Source organism: Giraffa tippelskirchi, chromosome 13 (genome assembly GCF_054371585.1).
Source record: "Giraffa tippelskirchi isolate mGirTip1 chromosome 13, T2T-mGirTip1v1.2.pri, whole genome shotgun sequence".
In the NCBI taxonomy this organism is placed as follows: Eukaryota; Metazoa; Chordata; class Mammalia; order Artiodactyla; family Giraffidae; genus Giraffa; species Giraffa tippelskirchi.
This window is the reverse complement of record NC_137287.1, coordinates 90,125,309-90,137,520: the sequence shown is the minus strand read 5'-3', so window position 1 is coordinate 90,137,520 and position 12,212 is coordinate 90,125,309. Positions and strand designations below refer to the sequence as shown.

The 12,212-nt window shown below is 41.9% G+C and overlaps 1 protein-coding gene across 4 annotated transcripts in view; it reads left to right on the top strand.

Moving 5' to 3' along the window:
* Positions 1-12,212, top strand: part of SLC23A2 (solute carrier family 23 member 2) — a 138,984-nt gene that overhangs the window by 119,352 nt on the left and 7,420 nt on the right. For all 4 annotated transcript variants that reach the window (XM_081560773.1, XM_081560771.1, XM_081560770.1 and 1 more), the window contains exons 11-14: positions 1,916-2,063; positions 3,177-3,282; positions 9,016-9,145; positions 10,209-10,346. In XM_081560773.1, coding sequence (XP_081416899.1) covers positions 1,916-2,063; positions 3,177-3,282; positions 9,016-9,145; positions 10,209-10,346 — 522 coding nt within the window. The remainder of the gene's footprint in view (positions 1-1,915; positions 2,064-3,176; positions 3,283-9,015; positions 9,146-10,208; positions 10,347-12,212) is intronic.

Genomic DNA, 12,212 nt, shown 5'->3' with positions numbered 1-12,212 from the left:
AGTATGCTAGGAGTTGCTTGGACTGGTTGTTAAAATACAGATTTCTTGTCCAAAATGTCAAAAGTGCCAGGCTGAGAAACCCTGCTATCAAGTAACAAACTAAAAGTTCTAGATAAAAAGAAAGATGAAATAACAGGCTTAAATAGAAGGCTGGAAGCCAGCAGGTTTAAATTTTAAATAAATAATCTGAAGGAAAAGGGGTCAAAAATTAAGATTATTAATTTTAAATGTTGAAGTAAATGGGATAAAGATTTTAAAAATCTTGCTGAGGATTTCAGGCAAAGTGTGGGGGATAAGAAAGCAATTAAAGTGAAAAGACTGAGAAAATAAAAGGCAATTTCTGGAAAATAATAAATGGCAAAATAAAATAAGACTCCCACCCCAAAATCTAGACACACAAACCATATTGCTGCCTCAGTAAAAGTAAATGTATCATAGGTTATTTAGAAAACACAAAATGTTGCTTGATAAAGAAATCATCTTCATGAGAAGAGTCCATTCCAAACCAATCCAGAGACGAGATGTTGACCAAGCCAGTTGCTGGTAGGTCTGCACCTTGAACCCCTGAATACAGACTGCCTCAGCATCCCCTGGTCAGCTCCCATGGGGTAAAGTGAGCTCCAGGAAGGAAAAGTTCTGTCCATACACACACCCAAGGAATATTCTGTACATCTTACTTTATGTGTTATCTTTCTCCTCCCAAATTTAGGGTTGCTCCCATGACCCAGAAGACAGAGGCCAAGCCCCTCTAGGGGGTTGGTCAAGGCCTTCCAAACCTACCTGCCCCAGGCCTCCTCTGGTGAGCAGCAGCCTATTTCTCCCCGGCTCTGTCCGTCCACTGATTGCCCATCCAGAACACCTTCTCCACTCTGTCTCCTGCTTTCCAGACTCTTCTTGAACAAGGACTGTGGCACTTCCTGACTTCTGGTGCTGATTGAGACCTGGTTTAGGTCACCTTCATTTGACATCCAACCATTACACTGTTCGAAATCTTTTAGTCCTGATCCCTCAGTATATTATTAGCCCCTGCACAAGACATTTTATACATTTCTCTTCATGTACTTTCTACTTAGTAGCTCTGTAATAACTAATGGTTCAGGGAAAGAAAGTCTAGGTACTTGACAAAGAAGTCTGTTCATTTTAACAGTGAAGGTTCCTCATGCTGTTTTTATTTATTTATTTTTTTTTCTTGGTGTTTCCAAGTGTATTCTGACTTTATTATTCTCAAGGCAGCTTTTATATTTTTAGTTGTTTTTATTAAATAAGATCAGCGGTTTTCATTGTCCAAATGGATATACTTTTAAATCGGAATACTCAAAATGAATCCACCTGGAACTTTGCTTTGCTTTCTTAAAGGAAACTCTTTAATTTTCTGTAACATGGTGTACTTAAAAAAAAAAAGTGCTGGTATTATACTAGAAAAGGGTTGTCTACACTTTGTGCTATGTTCTACTGTTGGAATTTAAATTTATGTGATGACTTTTCACTGCTTTTTCATTTGATGCCTCCCTCTGGACAGGAGCACTGTTTTGTACCATGCTTTGCACAGCAGGGCTAAACATTCTCTGCATACAAATACCCATCCCAACATAGCAGGCTATGTTAAATTCTAATTTAGCAGACACTGAGTGTGGCTTTGAAGCAAGAAAGAGGAGCACCCACCTCTTCCAGTCAAACAATTTCTTCTTTTAAATAAAGCAGACCAATCCTGATTATGACTGTTTTCATTCAACTCAGAAACTATTCCCAGGCATCTTGCACTGACAACTTATGTGTAAAAATAGTTACCATAAGCTTTAAAAATCTGAGTGGTTCTTGTAGAGTCCTCTGACATACTGAATGACTCAATATCCTGATATTTGCCTACCCCTCTAAGAAAGTTTATGAGGCTTTCATGCTTGTTTTTCTTCCTTAGTTCAGTGGGGACTGCCCACCATCTCTGCAGCTGGTGTCATCGGCATGCTCAGTGCAGTCGTTGCCAGTATTATCGAGTCTATCGGGGACTACTATGCCTGTGCAAGGTTGTCCTGTGCCCCATCACCTCCCATACATGCAATAAACAGGTGGGTTCCTGAGAAAATGAACTCTTCACTGGGCCCAGTGCCTCATACTTTGCTCTTTGGTTTGGACAGTCAAGAGTTTCAACATGAAGTAGCCAAGCATCAGGGCTCTTTATTGGCTGTTTGTTTTGAATAAGTAACTGCCCCTGTTTTGCTCTCATTTTCCACATCCAAATAATATAGAGCAGAATTCCCACCCTTCTTTCTCATGGTGACAGTCATATAAGACATTCTCTGTGAGATCTCTCCAGACCTTAAACTCACCAAAACAAGTGCCAGACACTGCCATTGTTCTTCGCTTGGTTTGGGATCATGGAGGTATTGTCCCCTTTGATTTCTTGTTTTCCCTTCTGTTCCTTTCACAGTTACAGTTCATATAGAGAGAGACAAGAGCAGGAATAAATGAAGTCTGTAAAATCTAGAGGTTTATGAGCTGTGAAGTTTATATTCTCAGTAGATATAGTCAGTTTCTTGATGCTGGGGTTAAATTGGGCCCTATAGAAGCTGTAAAGAAAATAAAGTAGCCCAGATCATCCCACCCTTCCCAGTCAGCTGCCACCCTTCCAGAAGGAATTGTGTGTGATGAGAACAAAAGGGCTGATATCTCTGCATCTTTTGCATTGCTTCTGTTGGTGTTTAGAGCCCTAGTTTTTCCATTTTTCTCTAGTGGAGCTACTGCATATGAGTAAATTATTTATATATTGGTCCTTTTGAAAGTTCCAACATTTATAAAATTACAAAGCGTTTCCTTTCTGATAAAACTGTATTAATAGGAAAGGAATCAAATCTGTGGATGACCTATGTTGTCTTAGATTGCCACAAATGATTACTTTCTGGCAAAAATATTTTAATTTGGAATAATTTTTAAACACTTGTGTCTAATATGTGATTCAGAGATGTGCTTCTGAAAGTTGAATGAGCATGGAGAACCCTGTTAAAATGCACATGTTCAGATCTGGGGTGTGGCTTGAGATTCTGCATTCCTAACCCCTCCTGGGGAGAGTAGAGGCTACAGGTCTGTGGACCCTGCCTTTGGGTCACAACCATTTAGACTATTTCAGAGTATTTCTCCCATTGAATTAATGTTTTTCTTTACTCTATTCCTTTACCTTTTAGGGGGATTTTCGTGGAGGGTCTCTCCTGTGTTCTCGATGGCATTTTTGGTACTGGGAATGGCTCTACTTCATCCAGTCCCAACATTGGAGTTTTGGGAATTACTAAGGTACAGATATTTTTATAATTAAATGATTGGGCCTCTAAAAGTTGATCCATTTTGTTGATTGGTCTGGCCACTGTGAGTTCTGAAAGGATGGCCTCCAATTCTGAGATTGTCTTCTTCCCCATCTCTTTTTGATTCATTGATGGGTTTTTGGAATGCTGATAGAGGTCTCTTTCCCCTTGACTGGCCTAGGTAGGCAGGCATTCAGGTGCTATTCCTTCATGCATTCTACAAATTTTTATTAAGCACTGACCCTTTGCCAGGCCACTGTTCTAGGCACTTGGGATACATCAGTGAATGAAAAAGAAAAATGTTTCCATCTTTTATGGAGTTTACATTCTATCAGAGGAAGACAAGCAATAAATAGTAAGCATAATAAGTATGACAGAAATATGGAGCAAAATGGGGGGATCAGGAGGGTAAGTTAGGGTGGTCAGGCTAAGCCTCATTGAGAAGGTGACCTTGAGCAAAGACCTTATGGAGCTGAGGGAGGGAACTTTACAGGTACCTAGGGAAGAAGTATTCAGGCAGGGGGCACTGCCAGTGCAGAGCCCTATCACAGAACCACCCTGGCATGCTGCAGATCAGCAAGGAGGCCAGTGTGACAGGAGCAGAGATGGGAGTGGGTGTGGTTAGCAGATGAGGTTCTTGAGGTAACTGAGGACCAGGTCATGCAGGCCTTAAAGGCTGCTAAAGGCTAAGTGGAAGTGGTGAGGGGGAGGGTCCCTCAGGGTGTGAGTCCATCTGGTGTTTTTTTTTTTTTTTTAAGAATTACTATGGCTGCTATGATGAAAGTAGATGACTGGGGTCTGGGAAGAGGGTGGAAACAGGAGACCAGTTAGGAAATGGCACTAATTCTAGATTAGAAATTGCATTCTGTCTGTGTGCTTAGTTGCTCAGTCATGTCTGACTCTTTGCGACCCCATAGACTGCAGCCCGCCAGTCTCCTCTCTCTGTGGGAATACTCCAGGCAAAAATACTGGAGTGGGTTGCCATGCCCTCCTCCAGGGGATATTCCAAACCTAGGGATCAAACCTAGGCAGATTGCAGGCAGATTCTTTGCTGTCTGAGCCATCAGGGAAGCCCAAGAATACCGGAAAGGATAGCCTATCCCTTCTCCAGGGGAACTTCCCGACCCAGGAATTGAACCAGGGTCTCCTGCATTGCAGGCAGATTCTTTACCAGCTGAGCTACCAGGGAGGCCCAGAAATTACATTACTTATTACAAATAAATCAATCTTACAGTAAAGAACTAATGCAGTTTTCAAACTGTAGTAGCATCATTCTTCTCTTTCAGATGAAATCTGTTGTGGAGTTAGTGAACAAAACAAGCCATAACAAGTCACTCAGGTTGAAGCAGTACCTGGTCTGAAGTCCTCCCCACTTATCTCTCCCCACAACCCCACTCCAAGCATACATACCACAGTCTAGCTTCAGGAACAAGGAGGCTGCTTCTCGGCCTTTCAGATTTACTAGGAAATAAGTTTTATATCCCAGTTGCTTTGGGCCAATGCTTGCTGTTTGCCCAGGGTGTTGAGGAATGCAGCTCAGCCCTGGCCATCATATGCTGTGCAGCTAGACATGGTTAGAACTGGTTCACCATCATCCAGGGTGGACTGCATGAGTCAGAGGTCTCCCTCTCCTCACCCTTGTATCTTGAGAACTTGGGGGTGAGTTGGTGCATTCTAGAATCATTTGACCTCTTTAAAATTAGAAATCTTCCTCCAGCTCTTTGCACAATTCTATAACCAAGAGAAAGAAACCAGATACTTGGTTTGGTTAATTTTAACTGCAAATCCAGGTGAGAGGGAGTAGAGCATACGTTGTACAAGCCTGACTTGCTGGTTGGTTTTTCTGTAAGTTGGCCAGGCCATCACAGAGCTCAACCTTAGGTGTGCCAGTAGCCACACCTACTGCCTGTCTCTCCTTGTACATGACATGTGAGGGCTGCCTGATGGGCATTTCTTTCCAGGATGCCTGGGTCCTATTGCTGCAGATACTGAGCACACAGAGGTAAGGGAAGGGTCAAATGGGCACCAAGTAGGGTGTAAGCCATTAACTCTCTAGGCAGTTTGCTGCCATGAACCTGTAGACCTATAACTAATCCAAAATAACATAATGATAAAATTATTATAGATGGAGGGACTCTTGGGGAAACAGTGTAACAAGCCAGCTCTCTTTCTGCACCTCTTTAAAATACATCACAGATAATTTAACTAGAGTCACTATAGGGAGTAAGTAGTGCTGTCATCAGGGTTCCTTCTAAAACATTACTGAGATGGCTTGAGGAATAATTACCTTTATTATAATTTAGATGATGCTGGCTTATTCTGAAAAGGCACCCTGTCAGCATTTTTTAATTGAGCCAGTTGATCTTGCCTCTGAATTCCTTTGGAGCCACTTCCCCTAGCAGAGGCCTTATCAATTTAAGGGGCAATATCGGCCCTGGAGTTAGCTCCATTACCCTGACTCACAAGGGGCTATAATTCAGCCATCTACACAGATGCCTTGGGGTGGGGAAGTGAAACTAGCACCAGAAGCTTCTCTGTGGCCTAAGCCATGTGGCTAATGCAAGATCCCTGCCCAGGAAAAAGGAAGCAGAAGTTTCAAGGCTGTATCCTGCCTTTTATCTAGCTGAAGGGCTTGAAACAGTTGCTTTTCTGATAAGAACTCATACCTGAAATCTGGCAATTCTAAATCTAGATCTGTGTTGTGCAGTATGGTAGTCAGTAGCCACATGTGGCTGGTGGATGCCAAAGGAAAGCACAGATACAGAACATTTCCATCATTGTGTGAAAGTCTTTCAGACAGCATTAGTCTGGACCATTGTATCAGTCTTCCAGAACATACAGAAAGAGGGTGATCTGTGGCTCTTTCTGAGGATCCGTCTCCATTTCCTGGCAACTCTACTATTTGCTCTCCTTTATCCTGTTATGGCATTCCATGTACAGACATGGACATTCTGGCTACTTGATTAGAGGTGAGGCTGCCTACCCTGCTGTGTGTTCTGAAGTTCTGTGGGTTGGATGGGTTGGATTCCATGTGCAGGACTGCTTTGTTGAGAGTGTTCCACTGTCTGTCCCACAGAAAAGGGCAGCATGACACGGTAGGGAGGTGGTTGCTTTGGATTCAGCCTTGACTCCATCATATTCTTCTAACATGACCACGGGCAAGTTACATCACCTCTCTGTATTTCTGTGCCCTTGTCTATTAACAATAGCTTGCAAAATTTGGGAATTACTTCATGTAAAGCATTTAGCATGTGGTTAGATAAGCAAACTAGAAATATTGTTATACAATATTTAGACCTAAGTTTATTTCTAGGAAGAGTAAACACCATCTTCTTGGCCATACTATCTTTTTTGATGGTATCCAAAAGGAGATCATTTCTCCTCTGCAGCATACCACCCTATTGAACACTTTTGGAAAGTCAGAAATGCAGTGTCAATTTTTCAGTGGCCCTGGAGGCAGAGCTGCAGTTCAAGAAGGAGATCAGAAGGGAGCCTCGGAAGTGATTCCAGGGAGTGTGCAGTGAGAAAGGTGTGAAGGCTTCACATAAGCACCAGGAGGGCAGGGATTTTAGGGCTGTGTGTCTGGTGTTTAGAATAGAAATGTATAATAGGGACTTGGTTAATGTTTGTTGAACAGAAGAAGAGTGACTAACTTGCTGCTTTTTTTGGACAGCATCTAAGGGAGATCAGCCCTCCATGCATGGTTTTCATACAAGATTTATTGTTTCAGGCATCCTTGGGGCCAGCCCAGTCCTCCCCACTGCACATCTAACAGGGCTGACTCTGCTGGGAGATGGATCCCTCTGTCTGGTTGCTCTTTTGTCTTACTCATGCCTCAAGACTATCTCTAGGGAATCCTCCCCAACTTTTCAGAGTTTTTTCTTCCCACTGGACTCCCATACAACCTAATAATTGCAGCAGTACTGTTATTTGATCATAAGTTTATGACTTACTTATATTTGTATCCGTCACTTCCCCCTCACTCCAAAGTGCTGGTCCTTGAAAATGTTTGCTGAAAATGCTCGCTTTTTGTAAATGAAAGGCTTCCTTATTATGAAATGTAGCCAAGTGTAAGTCATTTTTGCTCCATTGCCAATTTGCATGACCCTTTTTACTGCATCCCTGCACTTAATGGTGGTATAATGGGATGAGCTGTAAATTGTAATAATGGAAGCTAGGCTCCAGCATCAGCTGTGACTGATTCTAGCTGGGTAGCTTAGTAAAAGATTTGCTTCTTGCTCTGAACTTGACCCTTGGGCTCATTGAGAAGCTCTTGGAAGGTCTAGCCCAGCATCATCCAGGAGAATGGTGCAGTAGTAGAAATGTTCTGTACTTGCACTATCCCCTGAGGGAGCCCCCAGCCACTTATTCCTACTGAACACTTGAAATAAAGCTAGTACAACTGAGTCCGTTTTTACATTTCGTTTCATTTTAATTATTTAAATAGCCATTTCCTATTCATTGTAACTCACACATAAAGCATTATGGACACTATTCCATTTCTGGAAGCTCTTTTATTCAGTTTATTGTCCTCAGGATGTTCTCTTGGGAGAGGCAGCACAGAGTAGAGACCAATAGTGCAGGATTCTTGAGCCCAGTACCAGCTCCGTCTCTTGCTACCTGGGTGACAGTGGACTAGATGGAAGCTCTAGAAGGCAGAGATCAAGCTTAACCAGTAAAGTTGGGGCCACATGGGAAATGCTGTGTGTGATGCTGCAGAAGTCCAATGTTGGGAGAGGCGAGCCTTGTAATGAAAGAAGGCTTTGCAGGGGAGGTAGCTTTAGGGTAATATCGGTACTCTGATGTGTGTCTGAGAACTGGCCAGGAGGGGGATGAGCACCAGAAGACGTAGGCAGGGACCTCACCTCCCAAATCATGATGTTAAAGAGGTTACTCCATTGCAGTGGAGAGGACAGGTGGGCAGAAGAAAGGCCAGAGGAAGCAAGTTCAGGTGGGAGGCTATCAAATAACCTAATGCTTGCCAGGTGTTGTTCAGACTATTATATATACAGCTTATTTAATCCTCAAAGCAGAAGCACCCTGTTCATTGTTACGGAGATGAGGATCCTGCCACTCAGAGAGACTAATGCCCGTCATATGGTTAGAGATGGAGCCAAGATAGGAGTCAGGCAGCTGGGCTCTAGAATCCTGCACACAGTGGTCTCTAGGCTGTGCCACCTCTCATGAATAATATGCCAGAAGGAGAAGTTCCAGAACTGTTTTGTCTGATCTGCCAGAACCCAGAAGAAAAGCAGGGGCCAAGTGTATTTTTTGCATTTTGGATTTGAGACACTACAAGATCATCCTGGCTGGTGGCTGTGGACGTTAAGAAACCCAAGAACACAGCTCAGGAGTGAGTGCAGAGTGAGGTGACATTGCCCAGGGCTCAGAGACCCATAGGTCAAGCCCTGGGGTCCCCATAGTCAAATGAAGCGAGGAGTCAGCTTCCAGCAGGAACCAGATGGGATGGGAACAAGGAAAGATGGTGAGAATCTTTTTACCCTGGATGTGTTTTTAGTAGTTATGTATTGATATCAATCCTCATTGTAAAGTTAGACTAAAGACTCATTGTAAAGTTAGACCCTCTTAACTAAAAGTTTTAAGAGCAATCTAGATTTTGTCTATGGGTTTTGGTCACATTTGCCTGCTGGGACCTGAGTAGTTCTGTGTGCTCTTGGAGGACCTCAAGGTGAATGCCTGTCTCTGCCCTCTGTGTGTCCTGCAGGTTGGCAGTCGTCGGGTGATACAGTACGGCGCAGCCCTCATGCTGGCGTTGGGCATGATCGGAAAGTTCAGTGCCCTCTTCGCCTCCCTTCCAGATCCTGTGCTTGGTGCCCTCTTCTGTACTCTCTTTGGTAAAATTCCATTTCCTTGATAGTTGGCTTTCTTCTCAAGCTCCTTTTCTTTCTTCACATTGCTAAGGAATTCCTTCAGTGAGACTGAAGGTAATGATAAATTTCTATTTTAAAATACAAAAGGATATACCTTATAAACATATAAATGCGTATCATTTGCTGAGTTGAATTGATATTAAAGGTAGAATAACTGAGCTAGGAAAAATCAGATTAAATTTTAGTCTCTAGTTGCCATTTTTTTAAGGTTCTTACGCTTTATTGAAACCATGCTGCCTTGAATATCCTCTGCAGATATCTTTGGATATCACATTTTTTAATGTGGTATAGAAGCTGTTTCTTTTCTTGTATCTGAATTATTCCATTACGGATTTAGTTGCAGATAAGACCTTCAGGAGCAATGTTCTTTTCTTTTCTCTTTCGTTTGTCCATACCGTACAGCATGTGGGATCTCCCATGCAAGTACTAACCAGGCCCGACCCTGCTTAGTTTCTGAGATCAGATGAAATTGGGCATGTTCAGATGGTATGGCCATAGACAAGCATGTGGGGTCTTAGTTCCTAGTTCTCTGACCAGGAATCGAACCCACACCCCCTGCATTGTAAGTAGTCTTAACCACTAGACCACCAAGGAAGTCCCTAGTTGCCATTTCTAATTGGTTTAAGCTCAGATATCTTCTCCCTGTGGGCCATTTAAAACTGTCGGTTTTTACAGAAGGGAGTCAATTTGATCTCTGTGCCATTCAGTTTAGTAATCAGGGACCTGATATTCAGGCCCGTATCCTAATGTAATTGAAATGTTTAAATTGAGTTTTTAAGGGGAACCATTGTCTTTAGTTTTCTGCCTGGTCTAAAGAAAGTGTAATGTTTATGCCCCTGAATAAACCCAGACAGTGCCTGAGTCAGGTGATCACATTCTGGTTCTGTCCTGACACTGCACAGGTCTCCCAACTTGTTTCTGATTGGACAGAGAAAGGCCATTGTAGGGAGTCTGCCCTGGACAGTGTATTTGTCATCCATGCCATAGGTGAGATAATGGAACTTGTGGTCTGATGTCTTCTATCTAGGAATGATCACAGCTGTTGGACTCTCTAACTTGCAGTTCATTGATTTAAATTCTTCCCGGAACCTCTTTGTGCTTGGATTTTCAATCTTCTTTGGGCTCGTCCTTCCAAGTTACCTCAGACAGAACCCTCTCGTCACAGGTAGGAGAAACAGGCCTTGAATCTTGTGGCAGCATTGGAACCGCAGTCACCAGCTCACAGAACTTCAGGAATCATTTCAACGAATGTTCATCTGTGTATTTCATTGCAGTCCCACTTGGCTGAAGTTTAACTTGAATCCCTTTGCACTCCCCACTTGAGTTGGCACATGCATATAACTGATGTGCATGGCCCAGTCTCCCTTCTTTCCTTTTCTCTTTCTTCCTCTCCCTGCTTCCATCTGTTCTTTTTTTGAAAAAAACCCAAACAAATCAGGACCCTACCCTTTGGGAGAATGCCTCTGTAAAACATTTTGATTTTTCAGACTAAGGCTATATTAAAACTTAGAATTTCTTGAAACTCAACCTCATACACTTTGCTATACATGTTTTTCTATTGGGACTACAAATGTTTTGAGTTCAAGATCAACCTTTTTAAAAACATTTTTATTGGAATATAGTTGCTTTACAATGTTGCATACATTTCTATTGTACAGCAAAGTGAATCATTTATACAAATATACATACCCCCTCTTTTGTGGATTTCCTTCCCATTTAGGTCACCACAGAGCACTGAGCAGAATTCTCTGTGCTATACAGTAGGTGCTCGTTAGTTACCTATTTTATATATATAGTTGTGTGTGTGTGTTTAATTCCTTTTTTAAAAAGTTCTTTGTGATGTGGGCTATTTTTAAAGTCTTTATTGAACTTGGTGACGACATTACTTCTGTTTTATGTTTTGACTTTTTGGCCACAAGGCGTGTCAGATCTTAGCTCACTGACCAGGGTTCAAACCTGCAACCCCTGCATTGGAGGACAAAGTCTTAACCACTGGACCACCAGGGAAGTCCCCAATTCCTTTTTATGTTAATACCCAAATGTCATAAAGAATGAACAAAAAAAGAACATCTTAAGAAACAAGTTTTGCTGCTGACATTTTCTGCAGAATTGGGGATCATTTTATATATGTGTGTGTGTATTTTTTTTTTTAGCTGGTTTTTTTTTTTAGATTTTCACATAACATAAAATTAATCATGTTAAAGTGAACAGTTCAGTGGTATTTTAGTACATTTACAGTGTTGTATAATCACCACCTCTGTCTGGTTTCCAAAACATTCTCATCAGCCCAAAATAAAATTTCATACCCATTAAGTAGTTAACCCCCATCATTTTCCTTCCTCTCAGCTCCTGGCAACCACCAGTCTGCTTTCTATTTCTATGAATTTACCTATTCTGAATATTTCATAAATGGAATCCTGCAGTATGTGACCTTTTATGTCTGGCTTCTTTCATTTGTCAGAATGTTTTCAAGATTTATCCATATATAAGTATTTCATTTCTTTTTATGGCTAGATAATATTCCATTGTATGTGTATACCATAATCTGTTTATCCATTTTTCCAGTGATGCACATTTGGGTTGTTTCTACTTTTTGACTAGTGTAAATAGTACTGTTATGGACATTGATTTGCAAGTACAGGCACTTCTCACTCATGGTAGTTATGTTCTATAAAATCCCCAAGCATATGGACCTAGCAGATCCTGAACCATTGCTCTTGGGAGAACATAGTCAATAGCACTAGATCTCATGCCCGAATGACATTCATCTCACATATTTTCTCCGTTAGGCACATCATGGCCATCTTGCAATGGGGCTGTTTTAAATAGCGAGATCACCAATAAAGCAGCACAAAAATGCAAAAAAAAAAAAATGTGGTATTATACAGACTGCTAAAAGAATATTGTTTACAGTCTGAGAGCTGAAACCAGAAGACAGAGCATTACCTTGTTTAACCTCAGCTGGGAACATGTGTGTTGGGTGACTCAAAATTTTCACTGCTTTGTACATGTCCGTGAATGACTAAAAGCA